Source organism: Marmota monax, unplaced genomic scaffold (assembly GCF_021218885.2).
Source record: "Marmota monax isolate L192 unplaced genomic scaffold, Marmota_monax_Labrador192_F-V1.1 WCK01_AAM20220418_F8-fsc00009, whole genome shotgun sequence".
Classification (NCBI taxonomy): Eukaryota; Metazoa; Chordata; class Mammalia; order Rodentia; family Sciuridae; genus Marmota; species Marmota monax.
Genome location: NW_026694710.1, coordinates 27835809 through 27854666, shown reverse-complemented (window position 1 = coordinate 27854666; position 18858 = coordinate 27835809). Strand labels below are relative to the sequence as shown.

General features: G+C 34.4%; 1 protein-coding gene across 1 annotated transcript in view; it reads right to left on the bottom strand.

Moving 5' to 3' along the window:
- The window catches only part of Poln (DNA polymerase nu), a 202889-nt gene that overhangs the window by 175547 nt on the left and 8484 nt on the right, over positions 1 to 18858 (bottom strand). The window contains exons 4-6 of the mRNA XM_046423887.2: positions 17296 to 17524; positions 10010 to 10225; positions 7391 to 7535 (exon numbers count right to left, since the gene is read on the bottom strand). Coding sequence (XP_046279843.2) covers positions 7391 to 7535; positions 10010 to 10225; positions 17296 to 17524 — 590 coding nt within the window. The remainder of the gene's footprint in view (positions 1 to 7390; positions 7536 to 10009; positions 10226 to 17295; positions 17525 to 18858) is intronic.

Below are 18858 nucleotides of genomic sequence, written 5' to 3'. Positions count from 1 at the left end.
ACAGACCTTAACACTTTGATATAAGGGGGGCAACTCAAAACAGAGCAGGGAGGAAGAGCACGAGAAGATTACCATTAAATAGGGATGAGAGGTGCGTGGGAATGGGAGAGAGACGGGGAATTGCACGGAAGACGGTAGGAGCCCCTCATGGTTATGCAAAATTACATATAAAATGGTGTGAGGGAGAAGAAAAAAGAGAAATGTGTCACAGTAGATTGGGTAGAAAGAGGTGATGGGAGGGGAGGGGAGGGGAGGGGGGATAAGAAGGGAAGCACAATACAATAGACACTAGTATGGCCCTATGTATAATCGTGGCTGTATAACCAATGTGATCCTGCAATCTATACACGTGGAAAAATAAAATTATGTACCCCATTTGAATCAAATGTATGATATGTCAAGATCATTGTAATGTTTTGAGCAACTAATAAAAAAATTTTTAAAAAGAAGAGCATAGTTACTATTTGTTTAAGCTAACTTTAGATTATTGATATTTTGGATTTTTATATTTAATTGTCTACAGGATTTTTTGTTTGTTTTTGATTTCTGTCTTTCCTAGAATCCCTCATTTTTTTAATTAATTAATCTTTAGTTTTTTAATTTGTTTTAAATAGTTATACATAACAGTAGAATGCATTTATGTACTTTGATATATCATACATAGATGGGATATAATTTCTTCTCATTTTTTTTGTTAAATCTTTTTTCATAGCTTCTGTCCCTAACATTAGTGATTTTATTTCAGAATGCCAATCGGTTTAATAAATCATATTAAACCAAAAAAAAAAAAAAGAGTGTGCTTGGGGAACACAAGGACTGAGCCAGGGGAAGCTGAAATATTAACTATCACAACAAATGCCCCAGTCATTGACACTGGAGAAAGGGGATCTAGGTGGCACAGACACAGAAAAGCTATAATTATAATCAGAAATAGCCAGCCATGGTAGCACATGCCTATAATCCCAGTGGCTGGGGAGGCTGAGACAGGAGGATCACAAGTTCAAAGCCAGCCTCAGCACAAGCAAGATGCTAAGCAATTCAGTGAAACCCTATCTCTAAATAAAATACAAAATAGGGCTGGGGATGTGGCTCAGTGGTTGAATGCCCCTGATTTCAATCCCCAGTACCAAAAAAAAAAAAACAATAGGGGCTGGGGATGTGGCTAGAGTGGTAGCGCGCTCGCCTGGCATGCGTGCGGCCCGGGTTCGATCCTCATCACCACATACCAACAAAGATGTTGTGTCCGCCGAAAACTAAAAAATAAATATTAAAAAATTCTCTATCTTTCCCCCCTCTCACTCTCTCTTTAAAAAAAACAATTATATATATATATATATATATATATATATATATATAAATAAAATAAGAAATAGAAAAAAATATAAAAGGTATACATTAAGTTGTTAACATGGGTTAAAAATAAAGAGAAAGCTCAATGAGCAAGAAAATGCCTGAATTAACAATGTAATAGCACTTTCACAATTTTACATAAAATTATGCAGGTTTGCATACAAGCATATAAACATTTTTCAGGCAAATGTGTGATTATATATTTCAGGGATCTTGTTTTCAGTATTAGGGATTGAAACCCAGGGCCTCCTGCTTGTTAGGCAGGTGCTCTACTACTGAGCTAAATTCCCAGTCCTGAACTTCTTTCTGTATGTTAAAAAGTTTTTTTTTCTATATCATAAACAAAAAAGGACCTCTCCTAAAAAATACCAAGGAATGTATTTACAACATATATAGTGAAATTGTAAAATTCTTCATGCATTTTTCTTGTAGAAAACTCTGTAAAGGCTGAATTCCCTTATCAGCCCACCTATGGCATTCCTTGTAAGATGAGCAGCACACTTTACCCTGCCTTCCAGGAGCTCAATATGCACCAAGAGCTAGAGCATCACACAAATAAGTAACTACTGTACAGTGTTCTAAAAACTGCTGCCCATCAATCAAATGCATAACTGTTTCCTTCCAATATGGTATTCTGGAAAGAATAAGTTGGGTAAGAAAGAAAGGGTAAGTTGGGGCTGGGATTGGGGCTCAGCGGTAGAGCATTCGCCTAGTGTGTGGGAGGCCCGGGGTTCAATCCTCAGCACCACATAAAAATAAATCAATAAAGATTTATTAAAAAGAAAGGGTAAGTAGAGGATGGAGAGAAAGGCATGTGTTTGAAAGTTCCAGTCACATTTGGTCAAATGTGAATGGAACACCAAGAAAGCTGGAAAACAGTGGCAGTACACTAAAGGCAAGGCAAGGAACAGTTCAGGAGGCTATTGTAAAAATCCACAAGAAAGAAGGGCTTGAATGAGGGCAGTGGGAACTGAAATCTAATACCTTACAGAGTTTGATAATTGACTGGATGTGAGGATTTTTAAAAATATTTTATTTTTTAATTGTAGTTGAACACAATACCTTTATTTATCTATTTGTTTTATTGTTTATTTATTTATGTGTATGTGGTGCTGAGGATCGAACCCAGGGCCTCGCACATGCAGGCAAACGCTCTATTGCTGAGCCACAACCCAGCCCTGGATGTGAGAATTTTATAATCATTTGACAGATGCAAAAATAATACAAAATGTTCATCCATATATTCCCAATTAGAATGAATATAATAATCACAATAGATCTTTGAGTTTCATTTCCATCCCTGAAATTGCAAAATATTTCCACTGGGTGGTAGGACTAAAGACAAGTTTTGTTTAATGAATTGGATTTAACAAATACTGAGCTAAAGTTTTGGCTCAGTTGGTAGAGTGCTTGCCAACATGTGTGAGGCCCCAGGTTCGATTCTCAGCACCACTATAAGTAAATAAATAAAGGTCAATCAACAACTAAAACAATTTTTAAAAAATACTTATGGGTCTTGAATTTTTTATTAATTTGTAATGTTTGCATAAACCCAATTCTGAATATAGGCAAAAGTATATGAATTAAGATAAAAGGCTAAGTTACAATCACACAGGATCCAACAATTCAGTGGTTTAAAGAATAAAAATAAGTCTCTCTCTCTTTTTCACATTCTGAGGTGAAAGTTCTCAGTTATTAGTGTAGCTATTTCATGAAATAGAGGCCTGAGTCCTTCTGAAGCCAGAATTAAAAGAGGCAGTCAAGTATAGATACGTAAATCAGGTCAGATCAGATCAAGGAGTCCAATTTGAGTGAGTCCAGGAAGTTGGAAACCTCCCCCTGAAGGACTAAAATGCCTTCAGAGCCATTCCTCCACCCTTATAAAGATAACCTGCCCCTGCTCCAACTGGTTGCTAAGGTAACCTGTCCCAGGAATTGTCCCTCCCTATAGAGAGTTATAAAAGTTGTTAATTAATGTGTCCTGGGCTGCGCCATTTGGACTCCCCCCACCCAACACCATCCCCCATCTGCTTCTCACCTTTTGGCCATCCTTCTGAGCATTTCCGGGCCTAGTAGGCAGGAAGGAGAGAAATAAGGGGAAGAGAACAGGAGAACAAAGGAAGCCTAAGACATATAAAAGAAGGCAGAACACTCTCACTTCTTGGGATACCAGGATACCAGCTATGGCCCCCTTCTCCCTCATGGGAGAAGTCTATTTACCCCTTTTTAAATAAACCCTGCTTGGGGCTGGGGTTGTGGCTGTTGTAGAGCACTTGCCTAGCATGCGTGAGGCGGAGTTTGATCACTGGCACCACATAAAAAATAAATAAACAAATAAATAAAATAAAGGTATCGTGTCCATGTACAACTAAAAAATATATATTAAATAAACCCTGCTTTATATGCTTGCCTTGGCATCCTTCTCTAATGTTATCTTCACCGTGTGAGGGAGCAGAATGTGTCACCAATAACTGGTGATATCACTACATAATTCCATAATTCTCTAGGACTGTATTATCTTTAGGTCAATCCTGGAAATGGCACACACTACTTGAGCTCCTACGCTCATACCCTGCTGCCAAGCCCCTAGTCACTTGGTTACACTTAGCAGCAACCAGAATGCTATGGAGGGGCAGCTGTGTGCCTCAGAAAGGAAGAACAGAATTCCAATGCAGAGGATAAGTAATCTCTGCCAAAATGATCTTTGGGACAATATAAAATGCCCGAGATTAGGAAGTGGTTGCCATAAAAGTCAGGATAATGATTACCTTTTAGCAAGAATAGGGTTTTAATAGATTCTGAGGTTTTGGCAATATAAGTAGTAGTTACGCGGATGTTCTTATTAATTCATTAAGCTGTACTTTAAGTTTCTGTGTGTCTAATATTTTTTTATGGTGAAAATCTTAAACAATCTATGCTTGCTTCAAGACGATATAATAGTCCAGTGTGGGTCTTGAGACACCTCAGTCAGTCAAACAGATTAGAAAATTAGACTTCAAAGTGACATGTACCACAGGCTTAATGCTGTTTGGTTTTTATTTAAAGAAGTATTTATAATAGTAAAATTTGTAGTTTACTTTCATTAATTTCTGAGTTCAATTTTGATATTTATGTGGTATGAAATGGACTCATGGAAATAAAATATTGATTTATAATATGTATCTTATAAGAAATAGAATATAACAGCTCAACATGTGACAGGAATCCAGAAATCAATGAAATCTAGGTCCAGCATCACTCACCAATAATCCACCAGCAATCCAACTTTAATTCAGATTCTTCTAAGAAGAAAACAGGTGGGGATGTGGGATAGAAAGACCTCAGGTGGCTTCACAACCCCTGCCTCTTAGTGTTCTTGCCCTTGTGTAAGTCCCAGCCCTTGAGTATGAATGGGACTTATTAACTAGTTTTTTAACAAAGGACATAGCAAGGTGACATGATTTATGTGGTCATGTTACAGAAAACTGTAATGTCAGTCTTGCTAGGGAGACTTTCCTGCTGGTTCTGAAAACAGCAAGCCGCCTATTGTATGCTGCCTGTGGAGAAGACCACATGAAAAGGACCTGAGGGCAGCTTCCAGCCAAGAACCTGGGAGAAACCCCAATCTTCGAACTTGAAAGCCTACAAGGAAATTAATTGTGCCAATAATCATGTGGCTTAGGAGAGAATGTTTTCTCACCCAAGTCTCAGATGAGACCCCCATCCCTGGCTGATACCTACAATGCAGCCCTGCAGTAGACCCAGCTAAGCCATGCCTGGGCTCCTGACCCACAGAAACTGTCCAACAACAAATATGTTTTAGCTAGTAAGTTTTTAGTAACTTAGCAATAATACAAAATATTTTTTTATATATATATATATATTTTTTAGTTTTCAGCGGACACAACATCTTTGTTTGTATGTGGTGCTGAGGATCGAACCTGGGCCGTACGCATGCCAGGCGAGCGCGCTACTGCTTGAGCCACATCCCCAGCCCAATACAAAATATTACATAATACAAAATCCTTATGAAAACTCCACTGTTTTTCCAGATCCAAGAATACCTGGCAGATCCCAGTGGCTCAGGAGGCTGAGGCAGGAGGATGGTGAGTTCAAAGCCAGCCTCAGCAAAAGCAAGGCAGTAAGAAACTCAACGAGACCCTGTCTCTGAATTAAATACAAAATAGAGTTAGAGATGTGGCTCGGTGGTCGCATGCCCCTGGGTTCAATCCCTAGTACCAAAAAAAAAAAAAAAAAAAAAAAGATACCTGGCAGAAAAACAATATCTTTTTTCATTACCTTCTCAATAACCTTCAAGGCTGACTACAATCAATTTTTTGATTATGCTATCAGAGGCATTTCATTATTCTTATCAGTTCTTGAAGAGAAGGGAATTTCCACTTCTGCCAAATATACAACAGTTTCTTTTTTTCTTTTAAAGAGAGAGTGAGAACGAGAGAGAGAGAATTTTTTTTAATATTTATTTTTCAGTTTTTGGCAGACACAACATCTTTGTTTGTATGTGGTGCTGAGAATCAAACCCGGGCCACACGCCCTACCACTTGAGCCACATCCCCAGCCCAGCAGTTTCTGATTTTTCCCCACAGTACCTGGCATTGAACCTAGAGGGGTCTATCACTGAGCTACATTCTTAGTTCTTTCTATTTTTTATTTTAAGACAGGGTCTAAGTTGCCCAGGCTTGTCTGGAACCTGCAATTTTCTTGCCTCAGCCTCCAGAGTAGCTGGAATCACATACATACACTACTGTATCCGATAACCTATTATTTTTTAAAATATGTGGAAAAATAAATAAGCTTATAAGAATTTCTGGGTATGGACTATGTACCTGGAAAATAATAGTATTTTAGGGGAAGTAAAGGGGAATAAGATAAAACAGTATTCACAGTTTAAATAATTATCTTTAATATCCCTTTTATTTGGATACATTGGTCAAACATTCTCACTTGTTTATTTATTAGTGATTTCTATTGTAAGGCACACAAGCAACAGATGTTGGAATGTGAACAGATCGAAATGTTAAGTGCTAATGAATCTTCAAGAAATTGTTTATAACAGCACTTGTGCTGATATTTGGAAATCCTCTCAATTATTTTATTTCAATCTAATAACTTAATAATATCTCACTTACAATACACAATAGGAAAAGAAAGAAACTACAAATCATTAGCCCAGACCTGCAAAGTTAGAATGAAGTCTGCTTTGCAAATGAACTCTGATGTCACAAACAGTTTAGCCATACTTGTGAGCATACGTCACTGCTTTTATGATTATAGTACACATCACAAACATATATATAAACCCACTGGTCTTTGTCACCTAGAGTTAATACATTTTCATGGAAGTAAAATACACTGCTCTTATGTACCACCCACAATAGCAAAAACTGTACAGGTTCAGTGACCTGACAGCCAACCAAGAAGCACTGAGAAAGAGCCCAGCTCCACCCACCCACCCCACCACCCACCCACCCCACCACCCACCCCCAGTACTGGGGATTGAGTCAAGGAAGGGCTTTGCGCCCACTAGGCTAGTGCTCAAACACTAAGCTACATCACCAGAAAAAGTCAGTCTCTCTCTTTTAATTTTTATATATTTATTTTTTAGTTTTAGGTGGGCACAATATCTTAATTTTTTATTTTTATGTGGTGCTAAGGATGGAACCCAGTGCCCCATGCATGTTAGGTGAGCGCTCTGCCACTGAGCCACAACCCCAGCCCAAAGCCAATCTTTTTTGAAGGCACTTAAATACCTAATCCAGACTGAAGGAACTTTTTTGACAGAAATCCCTGGAACAAGGAATACAGTGTTAAACATTTAAACAAGGGTTAAGGGACTGTAAAATTCAGCAAGCAGAATTTCAACATTGAATGGAAATAAAAAGGGTGAATTTTTTTGTAGGCACAGAACTTCCCTACAAAATATAAAGTTCCAGGGGATAATTTTGCTACATTCATTCCACCACTTTCAGTTCTTCTACTCTTGAGAATAATTAGCATTCAACATAATAAAGATAGAAAGGCTCATAAAAAAATTACTCACTCTTTGTACTCTCTCCCCAGTTCTTAGAATCCACTAAATCACCTGAATGCAGAGCACACATAATCTTCTGAGCAATAGAGGAGAGTGGTATCTTAGAGAGATCAAAGCCTACACAGGTCTCACAATTTTCCATTTTCAAAAAGACCTAAATGTAAGGTTAACAAGATAAATATCGACATGTTAATTCTGAGACTTCATAATAATAAAGACCAGTTACTTGAAAAATGTATAAACTGAGACTTTCATTTTAAAAGTACATCAATAACCACAGAATACAGGTTTCATAATTCACATAGTAAAAAGAAAACAATAACCAGAGGTTTAATTAGGGGATAACAGAAAGCAGAAAAAGAGCTAATTATGAAGTTAACCAATTATGAAGCAAAAAACCTACTCAAACATGCCTATTACTCACCTTCAACTATACAAAGCTGAAAACAGGTAAAAGTTTAAGTAGGAACAATACAGATCAAGCATCTGGTCACACATCTAAATTATCTGGCACTAATTTAAACAGTACTGTTTAACAGTATAGGAAAAACAGAATAGTAAAAAATAAATAGCAAAGAAATCACCTAAGTGAGAAGCTGATAGCTAAATATACACAAAATTCATTGCCAAAAAATTTTCAAGTGAATTAGTTTACTTAACAAAAATAATTTTTAATATAACAGATACAATATTTAATATAAACCTTTTTGTTCAATGGATTACAAAAATTAACGGGGCTTACTGGCTCTGAAGCATAATTATTTCCTGATAAAGCTAAAAAAATTTATTAAAAACTACCTCCTGAAAATTTTTTTAAAAACCCACCTGATATGAATAATTTTTAATTGTCATTCCATATAACAAGTAGGTAGGTTTAGAATATTCTTAAAGGTAATCCATACAAAGTTCATAACATATTTAACAAAGACAATGTATAAACTGGGCTCTCAAGGGATAAACTACTCAAAATTATTTTATACTAATTTTAAAATAATTTCTAATTGTCCAAATACTACACTAATATCCCATATTAAATATATTCCATCACTGAAGTATTTTCACTCCTAAGAAATTCAAATGTTCATCCTAAACCCTTTTAGCAAACACTTTTATATAATTCTGAAATTTTAATTTTAAATTTCATTTGAAAGCTATTTATGACATATTAGTAAGTCATACTAAAGTCAAAGCATTATTGAGATCTTGTCTTGCAGAAATGTTGGCCCCCCAGAACACACTGCCTGAAGTGAAAATGGTCAGTGGGGTCCTGACACTCTTGGTATAAGTAGGAATGTTCAATCTCAGTCTACAATAGGAATTAGGAGAAAATAGAGTTTAAGTGGCAGAATTTTACTTCAGTCAACTATAAGGGGATTTAGCTATTTCATTTATAGTAGTCCTTTCTTACTCATGGGTGATATATTCCAAACCCCAGTGCATTAATGAAACAGTATTAACTCTATACATCTGATATGACAAGGTTATCAACTTACTAACAGGCAGGTAGCATATACAACACAGATATGCTGAGAAAAGGAATGATTCAAGAACAAAGTGGGATGGTTTGAGATTCCATCACACTACAGACTGGGAAGCAACTTAAAACTATTTCCTAAATCAATCTCAAAATGTTTTGATATGTGGATGCTGACACATAATGGGCGTTGGTGGAAATAGTACTTTGGAGTAGACAATGGGGAAGGAAGGGAAGGGTGGGGGGATGGGAATAGGTAAGTCAGTAGAATGAATCAGACAGAACTTTCCTATGTTCATATTTCACATGAGCAGTGAAACTCATCACGTACAACTACAGGAATGGGAACCTAATAAGTTATACTCCACATATGTATGTTAAAAAATACTCTACTAACATGTATATCTAAAAAGAGCAAATAAAAATATTTTAACAACTTACTATTTCCATTTAATGTCTTTTTATCACAGTTGATCTCCAGTAAATAAAACCTTGGAAAGCAAAACTCAAAAAGGAAGCATTGGTGTGTTAAGGTCTATAGATTTAAAAATGTCAGTTCAAAGTTCTATATATTTTTAAAAATACTTAACACCTTCTATTTAAAAAAAATAGTAAAAGAAAAACTATTAAAAAATATTTGCATTACTATAAGTAAACATTTACCAGTATTAAGTGTCATCTAGCAAATAAAGTACTGGTACTTCGAACAATTATAAAAAAAAAAATTAATAAGGTTAAATAACTCTTATCTGAACTGCCTGGGACCAAGAGTACTTCAGATTTTAGAATATTTGCATATGTATGATGAGATATCTTAGGGAAGGAAATCAAGTCTAAACATGAAATTTGCTTTTTTCATATATAGTTTATATGCATATAATTTCACACAATTAGTGCACTTGTGTTGTGTAACATGAGGTCAAATGGGAAATTTTCCACTTATAGTGTCATGCCTGCACACTGAAATCAGATTTTGAATTTTCCAATTAGGGATGTTCAACCTCTATAACACTTGGATCCATTAAATGAAATAGTCCATTGATCTCAAATTTCAAAACATCATCATGTTTATTAGATATAGTCTCCTATTACAAAAAACATTAAAACAGATGTAAAGATTCAGTTTTTAGTAATTTTCAATTTTTAAAACTAACATCCTTAATCTTTGATTGGTTTTCTAGATTCTCCACAACATCTTTCAGGTAGTCTCCATCTTTTAAAAAATATACATATAATTCTCTTTCCATTTGATGCAATTTATTAGTTGCCAAAATTTTTCTTTTTGTCTTCACATCAGCAAGAATATCAGTAAGGAGATGATTTAGCTTATTCAGTTGGGATTCAACTTGATGAAACTGTTCTGTTAATTCCTAAAAAAGGAAAATAAAAATGCTATTAATTCAGCAACTTTACTCCTAACACAAATTATAATTTATAAGACAAAATGATAACTTTTTAAAATAACTTCCCATAATTTCAGCAATATAAGCCATGATTAAAAATCTATACTAGGTTTATGGATTCCACATAAAATTAATTACAACTACTGATAATTTTAAGTGATTCAAAGCAAACTCTTTTATGTGTAAACTTGATATATAAACTGTTCTGTGTATTCCTATATTCAAAGATATTAATGAATACCTGCCATGTGAAAAGCACTGTTTCAGAGACTATGGATACAAGAATAAACAAAATCTTTCTCACCGAGTTTAAATTCTGCTTAATCAATCAAACTCTATTTTATCCTAATCTCTGGTTACTCTACACACAGGTACAGAGAAAGACTTGAAATGAAGACCAATAAAAAAGAATTAATAAACATCTCCATTTTTCTTTCATTGTCTTACAGGACAAAATTGCATACAACATTCAACAAAAACCATCCTGACTTATTTTTCCTGCTCAAGAAGATTAATACGGACGGACTCTTCTCACTATTTAATAAATTCAATTTCTTCATGTCTTAGCACTTCAAACATTCTACTAACAAATTTTCATAGCTTTCTAACGAAACATTCTATTCTTATAAATTTTAGCCAGTATCACCAGAGGTTTTCCAACTACCTCAACATTCCACAGTTTCTCAGCATGGTCCACAAGCATCAAAATCACCAGGGTGCTTATTATGAATATATGAATTCCTATACCTCACTTCAGAATATTACTCGATCTCTGCAATAGGGCCAGGAGTACACATTTTGTTAGGTTCCATGATGATTCCAAAGTACAAGTTTTACAGAGCAGTACTACTTTTTTTTTTTTTTTTTTTAGTTGTTGATAGACCTTTATTTTCTTTATTTATATGTGGTGCTGAGAATCAAACCCAGTGCCTCACACATGCCAGGCAAGTGTGCTACCACTGAGCCCCAGCCCCAGCCCCAGCCCGAGCAGTACTACATTTCCTAAAAATTTTGCCATGTTTGTTCTACATCTAGTAGTCGCCTCTGAGGAAAAATGTGATTAATGTAGTATACTGAGAAACAATCTCACCTTTAATTAAATACTAAAGATCTTACAGTTGATAAAATACTCCTACAGATATGAAAAAATGTTCAGCTTCATTTTAACAATAAAACTCTAACTGAAAAAACTGTTATATGACATTTTATATCATATTGAGCTAGGGAAAAACATTAATAATACATCATGATAAATTATAATAAAACTATCCAATTTTAGGGATTCTAGGATGCATTTTTTTGTATCTTAACACATCTAAAATCAAGACACTTCTTATAATCAAGAACATCATATGATTGTTTCTGGACAAATCCTTTCAAGAATGCTTTCACACCAACATTCTTGATATATAGTGTGAAAAAAATACATGCCACTTTGAATTAAAAACAATTTAGAAGAAGTTGAATGTGAAGTTTTAGAAGTACTCTATAATCATTTTAATTGGCTTATTTTTTCCTTTTAATGCATATTTAACAGTGAAATAATACAAAAATAAGTAAAGCTATGTCCACAACACCTAAAAGATGCTAGTAAATATGAAAAAATGAAATTTTTCAAAAACAAAGCATCATGTCAGTTTAACTGGAAGTTTTTTTCTTAGCAATTCATAAAATGATAGTATACCATTGGGCAATGGTGCCTAGGGATACTAAATAGGGATACTGCTGACATTAGAAATAAGTGCTATTCCCCAAGAAAAGAAATATGGTAGCATCATCAAAGAAAAAAAAAAAAAAAAGAAAATGTGTATATCTCAAAAACTCCAATGACCACACTTCCAAGAATTAACCCAAGTGAAAAATATCCAACAACAAAAAGCTAAATACACAAAGGATGTAGATATGTAGATGATGCTGATGAAGAACAAACCCAAAACAAAAAACAACAACAAAAAAACAACTATCAAAATATCCAAAAATATCCAAAATGGGGAATGGTTTCTGAAATTGTGGCACAGTAATTAAAATAAAGTATTGTAATATTAGAAACTGATATTTAGAAAGTGAAAATGTTTATTTCAAAATGCTAAGAAAAAGAGAATAATAAAATCTATAAAAGAGAACCACAAACTTTCAAAGAAGGATGGCACAGAATATTAGTATCAGAAAAAAGAACTAGAACAGAATGTTATTATGTAATGCTTTGATTTACCAAAACTTAAATCCACTAGGGTAACTATTCACCAAAATTTAAAACCTTGGACATAACTTGTAAAAATTGACTCAAAATAAATAAAAATTGATGTACCTACCAAGAGAAAATGTCAAATCTATCATAATAATGGCAATTTTTACACATTTCTCTAACAGAGCAACAAGACAAAATCAGTAATGGGAAATAGTCTTAAAAAACCAATCAGACAGCACTTCACACCCATTACAGTAGCTGCTATTAAAAAAAAAAAAAAAAACAGTTCAGAACTGTTAGTGCATATAGTATCAAACAACAGACATGAAGGCAGAAAATATGGAGAAATTAAGAAACTTTATGCATTACATGTACATGGACAATAGTACAGTTGCTGTGGCAAACAGGCAATTCCTCAAAAAATTAAATATTAGAATTACCATAATCCAGCAGTATATACTCCTAGGTATATATCCCAAAGAAATGAAAACAGGAACTCAAAACAGATACCAGTACACCAACATGTAAGGCCACATTTTTCACAACATTGAAAAAGGTGGTAACACAAATGCCATGAACAGATGAATAAATAAAGCAATGTATGTGCACACACACACACAATGAATTATTCAGTCTTAAAAAGGAAATTCTAACACATGCTACAACATGGATGAACCTTGAAAACATTATGTTAATGAAATAAGTCAATCACAAAAAGATAAATATATGATTTCACTTATATGAGGAATCTAGAATAGGCAAACTCCTGGAGACAAAAAGTAGAATAGTGATTGTTAGGAGTTGAGCAGAGAAGAAATGGGGAGCTACTGACCAATTTGTAGTTTCTGAGAGGGATGATGAAAAATTTCTAGAAATATACAGTACTCATGACTGCATAACCATGTGAATGTACTTAATGCCACTGAACTGTTCACTTAAATATGGTTAAAACTGCAAATTTGGGCTGAGGTTGTAGCTCAGCAGTAGAGCACTTGACTAGCATGTGTGAGGCCCTGGGTTCGATCCTTAGCACCGCATAAAAATAAGTAAATAAAATAAAGGTATTGTGTTTATCTACAACTAAAAACATTTTTTAAAAAACTGCAAATTTTTTGTTTTATATGTTTTATCACAATTAAAAAAAATTATTATTGCTGTGGGTATATATGTGACTGCATGACCAATGTAATTCTTCAACCTGTACACTCAGAAAAATGAGAAATTATATCCCATCTTATTCAAATGTAAAAAATCAATTAATTAATTATTTAAAAATAAATTAAAAAAAAAAAAACCCTCAAAAACCCTAATCATAGGCCTTTCTGTTTCAAAGGAAAGGTAGGCTAGCTTTTCAGATCAATCCTCTCACAGGAAACAATATAAAAAGCTCAGGGCTGGGGGTATTCCTTGGTGGCAGAGAGCTTACCTAGCATTAACAAGGTCCTGTGTTTGATCCCCAGAATAGCCAAAAAAATAAAATAAAAAGATCAATGAGGGGCTGGGGTTGTGGCTCAGTAGTAGAGCGCTTGTCTAGCACATACAAGGTGCTGGGTTCAATCCTCAGCACCACATAAAAATAAATAAATAACATAAAGGTATTGTGTCCAACTAGAACTAAAAAAATATTTTAAAAAAAAGATGAATGAGGGGCTGGGGTTGTGACTCAGTGGTAGAGTGCTCGCCTAGCATGCACAAGGCACCGGGTTCAATCCTCACCTCCATATAAATGTAAAATAAAGATATTGTGTCCACCTAAAGCTTAAGAATAAATATTTAAAAAAATGAATGAATTTTTTTTTAAATCAAACTAAACAAAAGCTTCCTAAAAGCAATAAAAAGTCCACGGTCCCCAGAAGGTAGAGAGTCAAACAGAAGACTCTCTATAATAAGCTGAGGACCCAAAGGACACCTAAAGATTAGATTGGCCCAGAAGTAAAACTCTTGCTTAGAATTATAGTTCAACAGGAATCACCTAGCTCCTCCAATGACTCTAGGTTTGCTATAAATTTTCAGTTCAGAACTGTTAGTGCATACAGTATCAAACAAAATAGACATGAAGGCAAAAGCATTTAAGGAGTATTTCATAATAAAAGGCTCTATTCACTGGGAGATAATAAAAATATTCAGTTTCATTAATAATAAAAATTTCGGGCTGGGGCTATGGCTCAGTGGAGCACACTTGCCTGGAATGTATGAGGCACTGGGTTCGATTCTCAGCACCACATACAAATAAATAAAATAAAAGTCTATCCACAACTAAAAAAAAAAATAAATAAAAATTTCATCCTTGAAACTGATATGGCATTTAAATAAATAAAATGTCTTAATGTAAGATGATGGAACAATTTGGTTATTCATAGGAGAAAAAAGTAAATAAAAACAAAATGAGAATTCTACCTCATTGGTATATAAAAACAAACTTAAAGGGACTACAATTATAATATTAAGAACAAACTTTAACAAAACACACAGAACAGGGCTGGGGTTGTGGCTCTGCGCTAGAGCACGTGCTTAGCATGTTAAGGCACTGGGTTCAATTCTCAGCATCACATATAAATAAATAAAATAAAGGTTCTTTGACAAAAGAGAGAGAGAGAGAGAGAGAGAGAACAAAGATATTAGAAAAGGCACACCAAAAAGAATAATGAGATAAAAATTAAAATCCTTAATCCCAGCAACTCAGGAGGCTAAGGCAGGAGAATCACAAGTTTGAGACCAGCCTCAACAACTTAGCAAAACCTTGTCTCAAAAAAAAATATAAATAAAAGGGTCTGGGGATGTAGCTCTGTGGCATCCCTGGGTTCAATCCCCAGTACAAAAAAAAAGCCTCAAAGAGGAAAAAACAGAAGAAGAGTGAAAAAGACAAGTCACAAATATATTTCACACATGATTAACAAAGACACTGAAACATACAAAGAACGCCTACAAATGATTTAAGGACTTAAAAAATGGGCAAAAGACATGAATAAGCAATTGTCAAAAAAGGTGAATGATCACTAAAGAAGTGAAGGGAGGCTAATAATTGGATAAATACAAATTACAACCCAAAATGAACATTGTTTTTCCCCATGGGACTGGCAGAAATTTTTAAGTCAACACTATGTGATGAAAAGAATACAAGTAAATAGTACCTCTTGAGATACTGCTGGTGCGATATGATATAACCACTTTAGAAAACAATTTGATTTACAGGATAAACACTCCTAATCTAAAAAATCCCAAAAGTGAAACATTTTAAGTGCCATGTCAGGGCTCAAAAAGTTTTTGTTTAGATTTTCAGAATAGAGATGCTCAACTAGTAAATTATATGTAAATATTCCAACATCCAAAAAACTCTGAAATCGGGCTGGGGTTGTAGTTCAGCGGTAGAGCGCTCACCTTGCACATATGGGACCCTGGGGTTCAATCCTCAGCACCACATAAAAATAAATAAGTGAAATAAGGGTATTGTGTCCAACTAAAAAATAAATATTTAAAAAAAAAATAAAAATGAGTTTAAAAAAAAAAAAAAAACCTGAAATCTGAAATATGTCTGGACTCAAGAATTTCAGATAAGGAACACTCAACTTTGTACTTATTAAACTGAACATGTGCATATCCTGTAATCCAGTAATTCCACTTATATTAGTGTGTATGCATGTGTATACCAGAGGCTCTTTTAAAAGTACAACTATGAAACATGCAGTTTAGGACTATTCACAGCAGTGTAATTTAAAGTAGCAGAAACTGGAAATAAGCTAAATATCAACATAACAGATAACTGTGGAATTTCATATAAAATAATATTAATTAGATAAAAAGGAAAATAGCTTTATATATATTTATATAGATGAATCTCAAAAACAATGTTAAGAAAGGCCAAGGGGCTGGGGATGTGGCTCAAGCGGTAGAGCGCTCGCCTGGCATGCGTGCGGCCCGGGTTCGATCCTCAGCACCACATACAAACAAAGATGTGTCTGCCGAAAACTAAAAAATAAATATTAAAATTCTCTCTCTCTCTTTCTAAAAAAAAGAAACAACGCCAAGTTGTTAAATACATATGTACCAGGCATATAAAGTCCCAAAACATATAAATCTGAATATACAGTCTAGGAAAATATACATGTAATAAAACTATAAACAGAAGCATGGGAATCATAAAAAAAAAAATATTAAGTGCAGTAGTTACTCCTCAAAAAAGAGAGGGCAATTCAATCAGAAGAACATATATCTGTAAGTGTACACAGAGGACTTAAAAGATAGTGGGCAATCCTCGATTTGCTAATGTAAATTTAAAAATATAGATCTTGATTTTAATTTTTTTCTAACATTTAACATTTGTAGTGTCTGAAAAAAATCTATAAATTTTTATATTCTGTGCATAGTAATTAAAACTATTTGAGCCAGGTGTGGTGGTATATGCCTGTAATCCCAGTGGCACAGGAGGCTGAGACAAGAAGATCACAAGTTTGAGGCCAGCTTCAGCAACTCAGTGAATAAAAACAGGACTGGAGATGAAAATCAGTGGTAAAATGCCCCTGGCTTCAATTCCCAGTTACCCGCCCCCAACCCACACACATACAAAAAAGCTACATGAATAAAAATCCAGAGAGATAAAAAAATGAATTTTATATTAGGGCAATGGGATAGGGGTGATATATCCTTATAATATTTTATTTACTATCTCTTATAATGCTTTCCCCCTGGTGTGCTCTACCACTGAGCTTCATTTCCAGCCTTATATTTTTACTGAGACAGCATCTTACTAAGTTACCTAGGCTGCCCCTGAATTGGCCATCCTCCTGCCTCAGCCTCCCAAGTATCTGGGTTTACAGGTGTGTATTACCAACACATTAAGGCAAATACCCACCTGATCACTAAGTAAAAGCTGATTTCCTCCTTGATACAAAACATCACAAAGCACGTCAACATTATTATTCAGTTTGGACAGAAATAAAAAATGTTCTTGAGCAGTTATTGCCAACTGATCTTGTACTAGAGAAACATCCTGTTTCAATTTCTCAGCTGCTTCCTCCAGGTTTCCATGGGTTATAAACAATTCTCTTTTTTTATTTTCTCCCTCTAAAAGTTGATAAAGCCTAAAATGTAAAAATGAAAATTACAGGAGAAGATTCTTAAGTTAGCATAGTTCTCAAAATTATAATTCATTACATTAGGACATTTGCAGAATAGCTGAGTAAAAACTAAATAATATTAACTTGTGAGCTAAAAATCAAGCAACTAAAATCATTCAACTCTTATACCATTCCAGTACAGAAGCTTATATTCTAACTATTGCATCTGAAGTCTGTTTTTCCATCTTCCAAGTTTTAAAGATAAAATTTGTCTGAACTTTAAATACTATTAACCCACTTCAAACAAACTATGCTTTAGTGATACATTTCTTTCACAGAAAACATCTGATGCAGTAGCATCAGCAGTGAATTTTGAAACAGAAGACCTAGGTCTGAGTTCTTTATTATATGAGACTCAGAGCAAATCAATCTCTGAGATTTAACTTCTGTATCTCAATACCTATTTTTCAGGATTGCAATGGGATTAAGAGAAAAAAACTAAAAATGTAAATAATGTTAAAATGCAAAAAATAAAGGACTACAAACAATAAGCTTACTACTTCAATTTGTATTTGGTTGATAAATTAAAATCTGATGAGCACTGAGACCACTTTAACACTTACAACATTGATAGCAGAAAAATCCATCATTCTATAGAGCAAATAAAAAAATCTGAGGCAATACCTTCCACACATATCTGACAAGAAGGATCTGCTCTTTCTCTTAAAAATAAATGCATGTTGGGGCTGAGGATATAACTCAGTTGGTAGAGTGCTTGCCTTGCATGCAGAAGGCCCTGGGTTCAATCCTCAGCACCACCAAAATAAATAAATAAATAAATTTGATGTTAGGGTCCAGTTTCATTTTTAAAAATAAATAAATAAATTGTGTGTGTTTTTAAGTTGTATTGGACTTTTAAAAACTGGCTGAAGTCCAAGGCTGCCAATTATGATCCTGTGGGATATAACAATTTTAAGAGGCATTATTCACGTAGATCATGACATCGATGACTCCCCAAAATTGTACAATAAAGTAGTGCTAAGTTCTATTCATATTCTTTTTTTGGTTGTTGTTGTCAATGGACCTTTATTTTATTTATTTATATGTGGTGCTGAGAATCGAATCCAGTGCCCCACACATGCTAGGAAAGCTCTCTACCACTGAGCCACAATCCAGCCCTCATGTCCCTTAATTTTATTAACAAGAAAACAGGTAGGGATATAGCTCAGTGGCAGCACTTGACCTAGCATGAGCAAGGCCCTGGGTTCAATCCAGGGCCTTGCATTAAAAGAGAAAAAAAAGATTAGATGATTTTACTTTAGTCCTGGAAAAAATTCAAGAGTAGAATCATCCAGAGT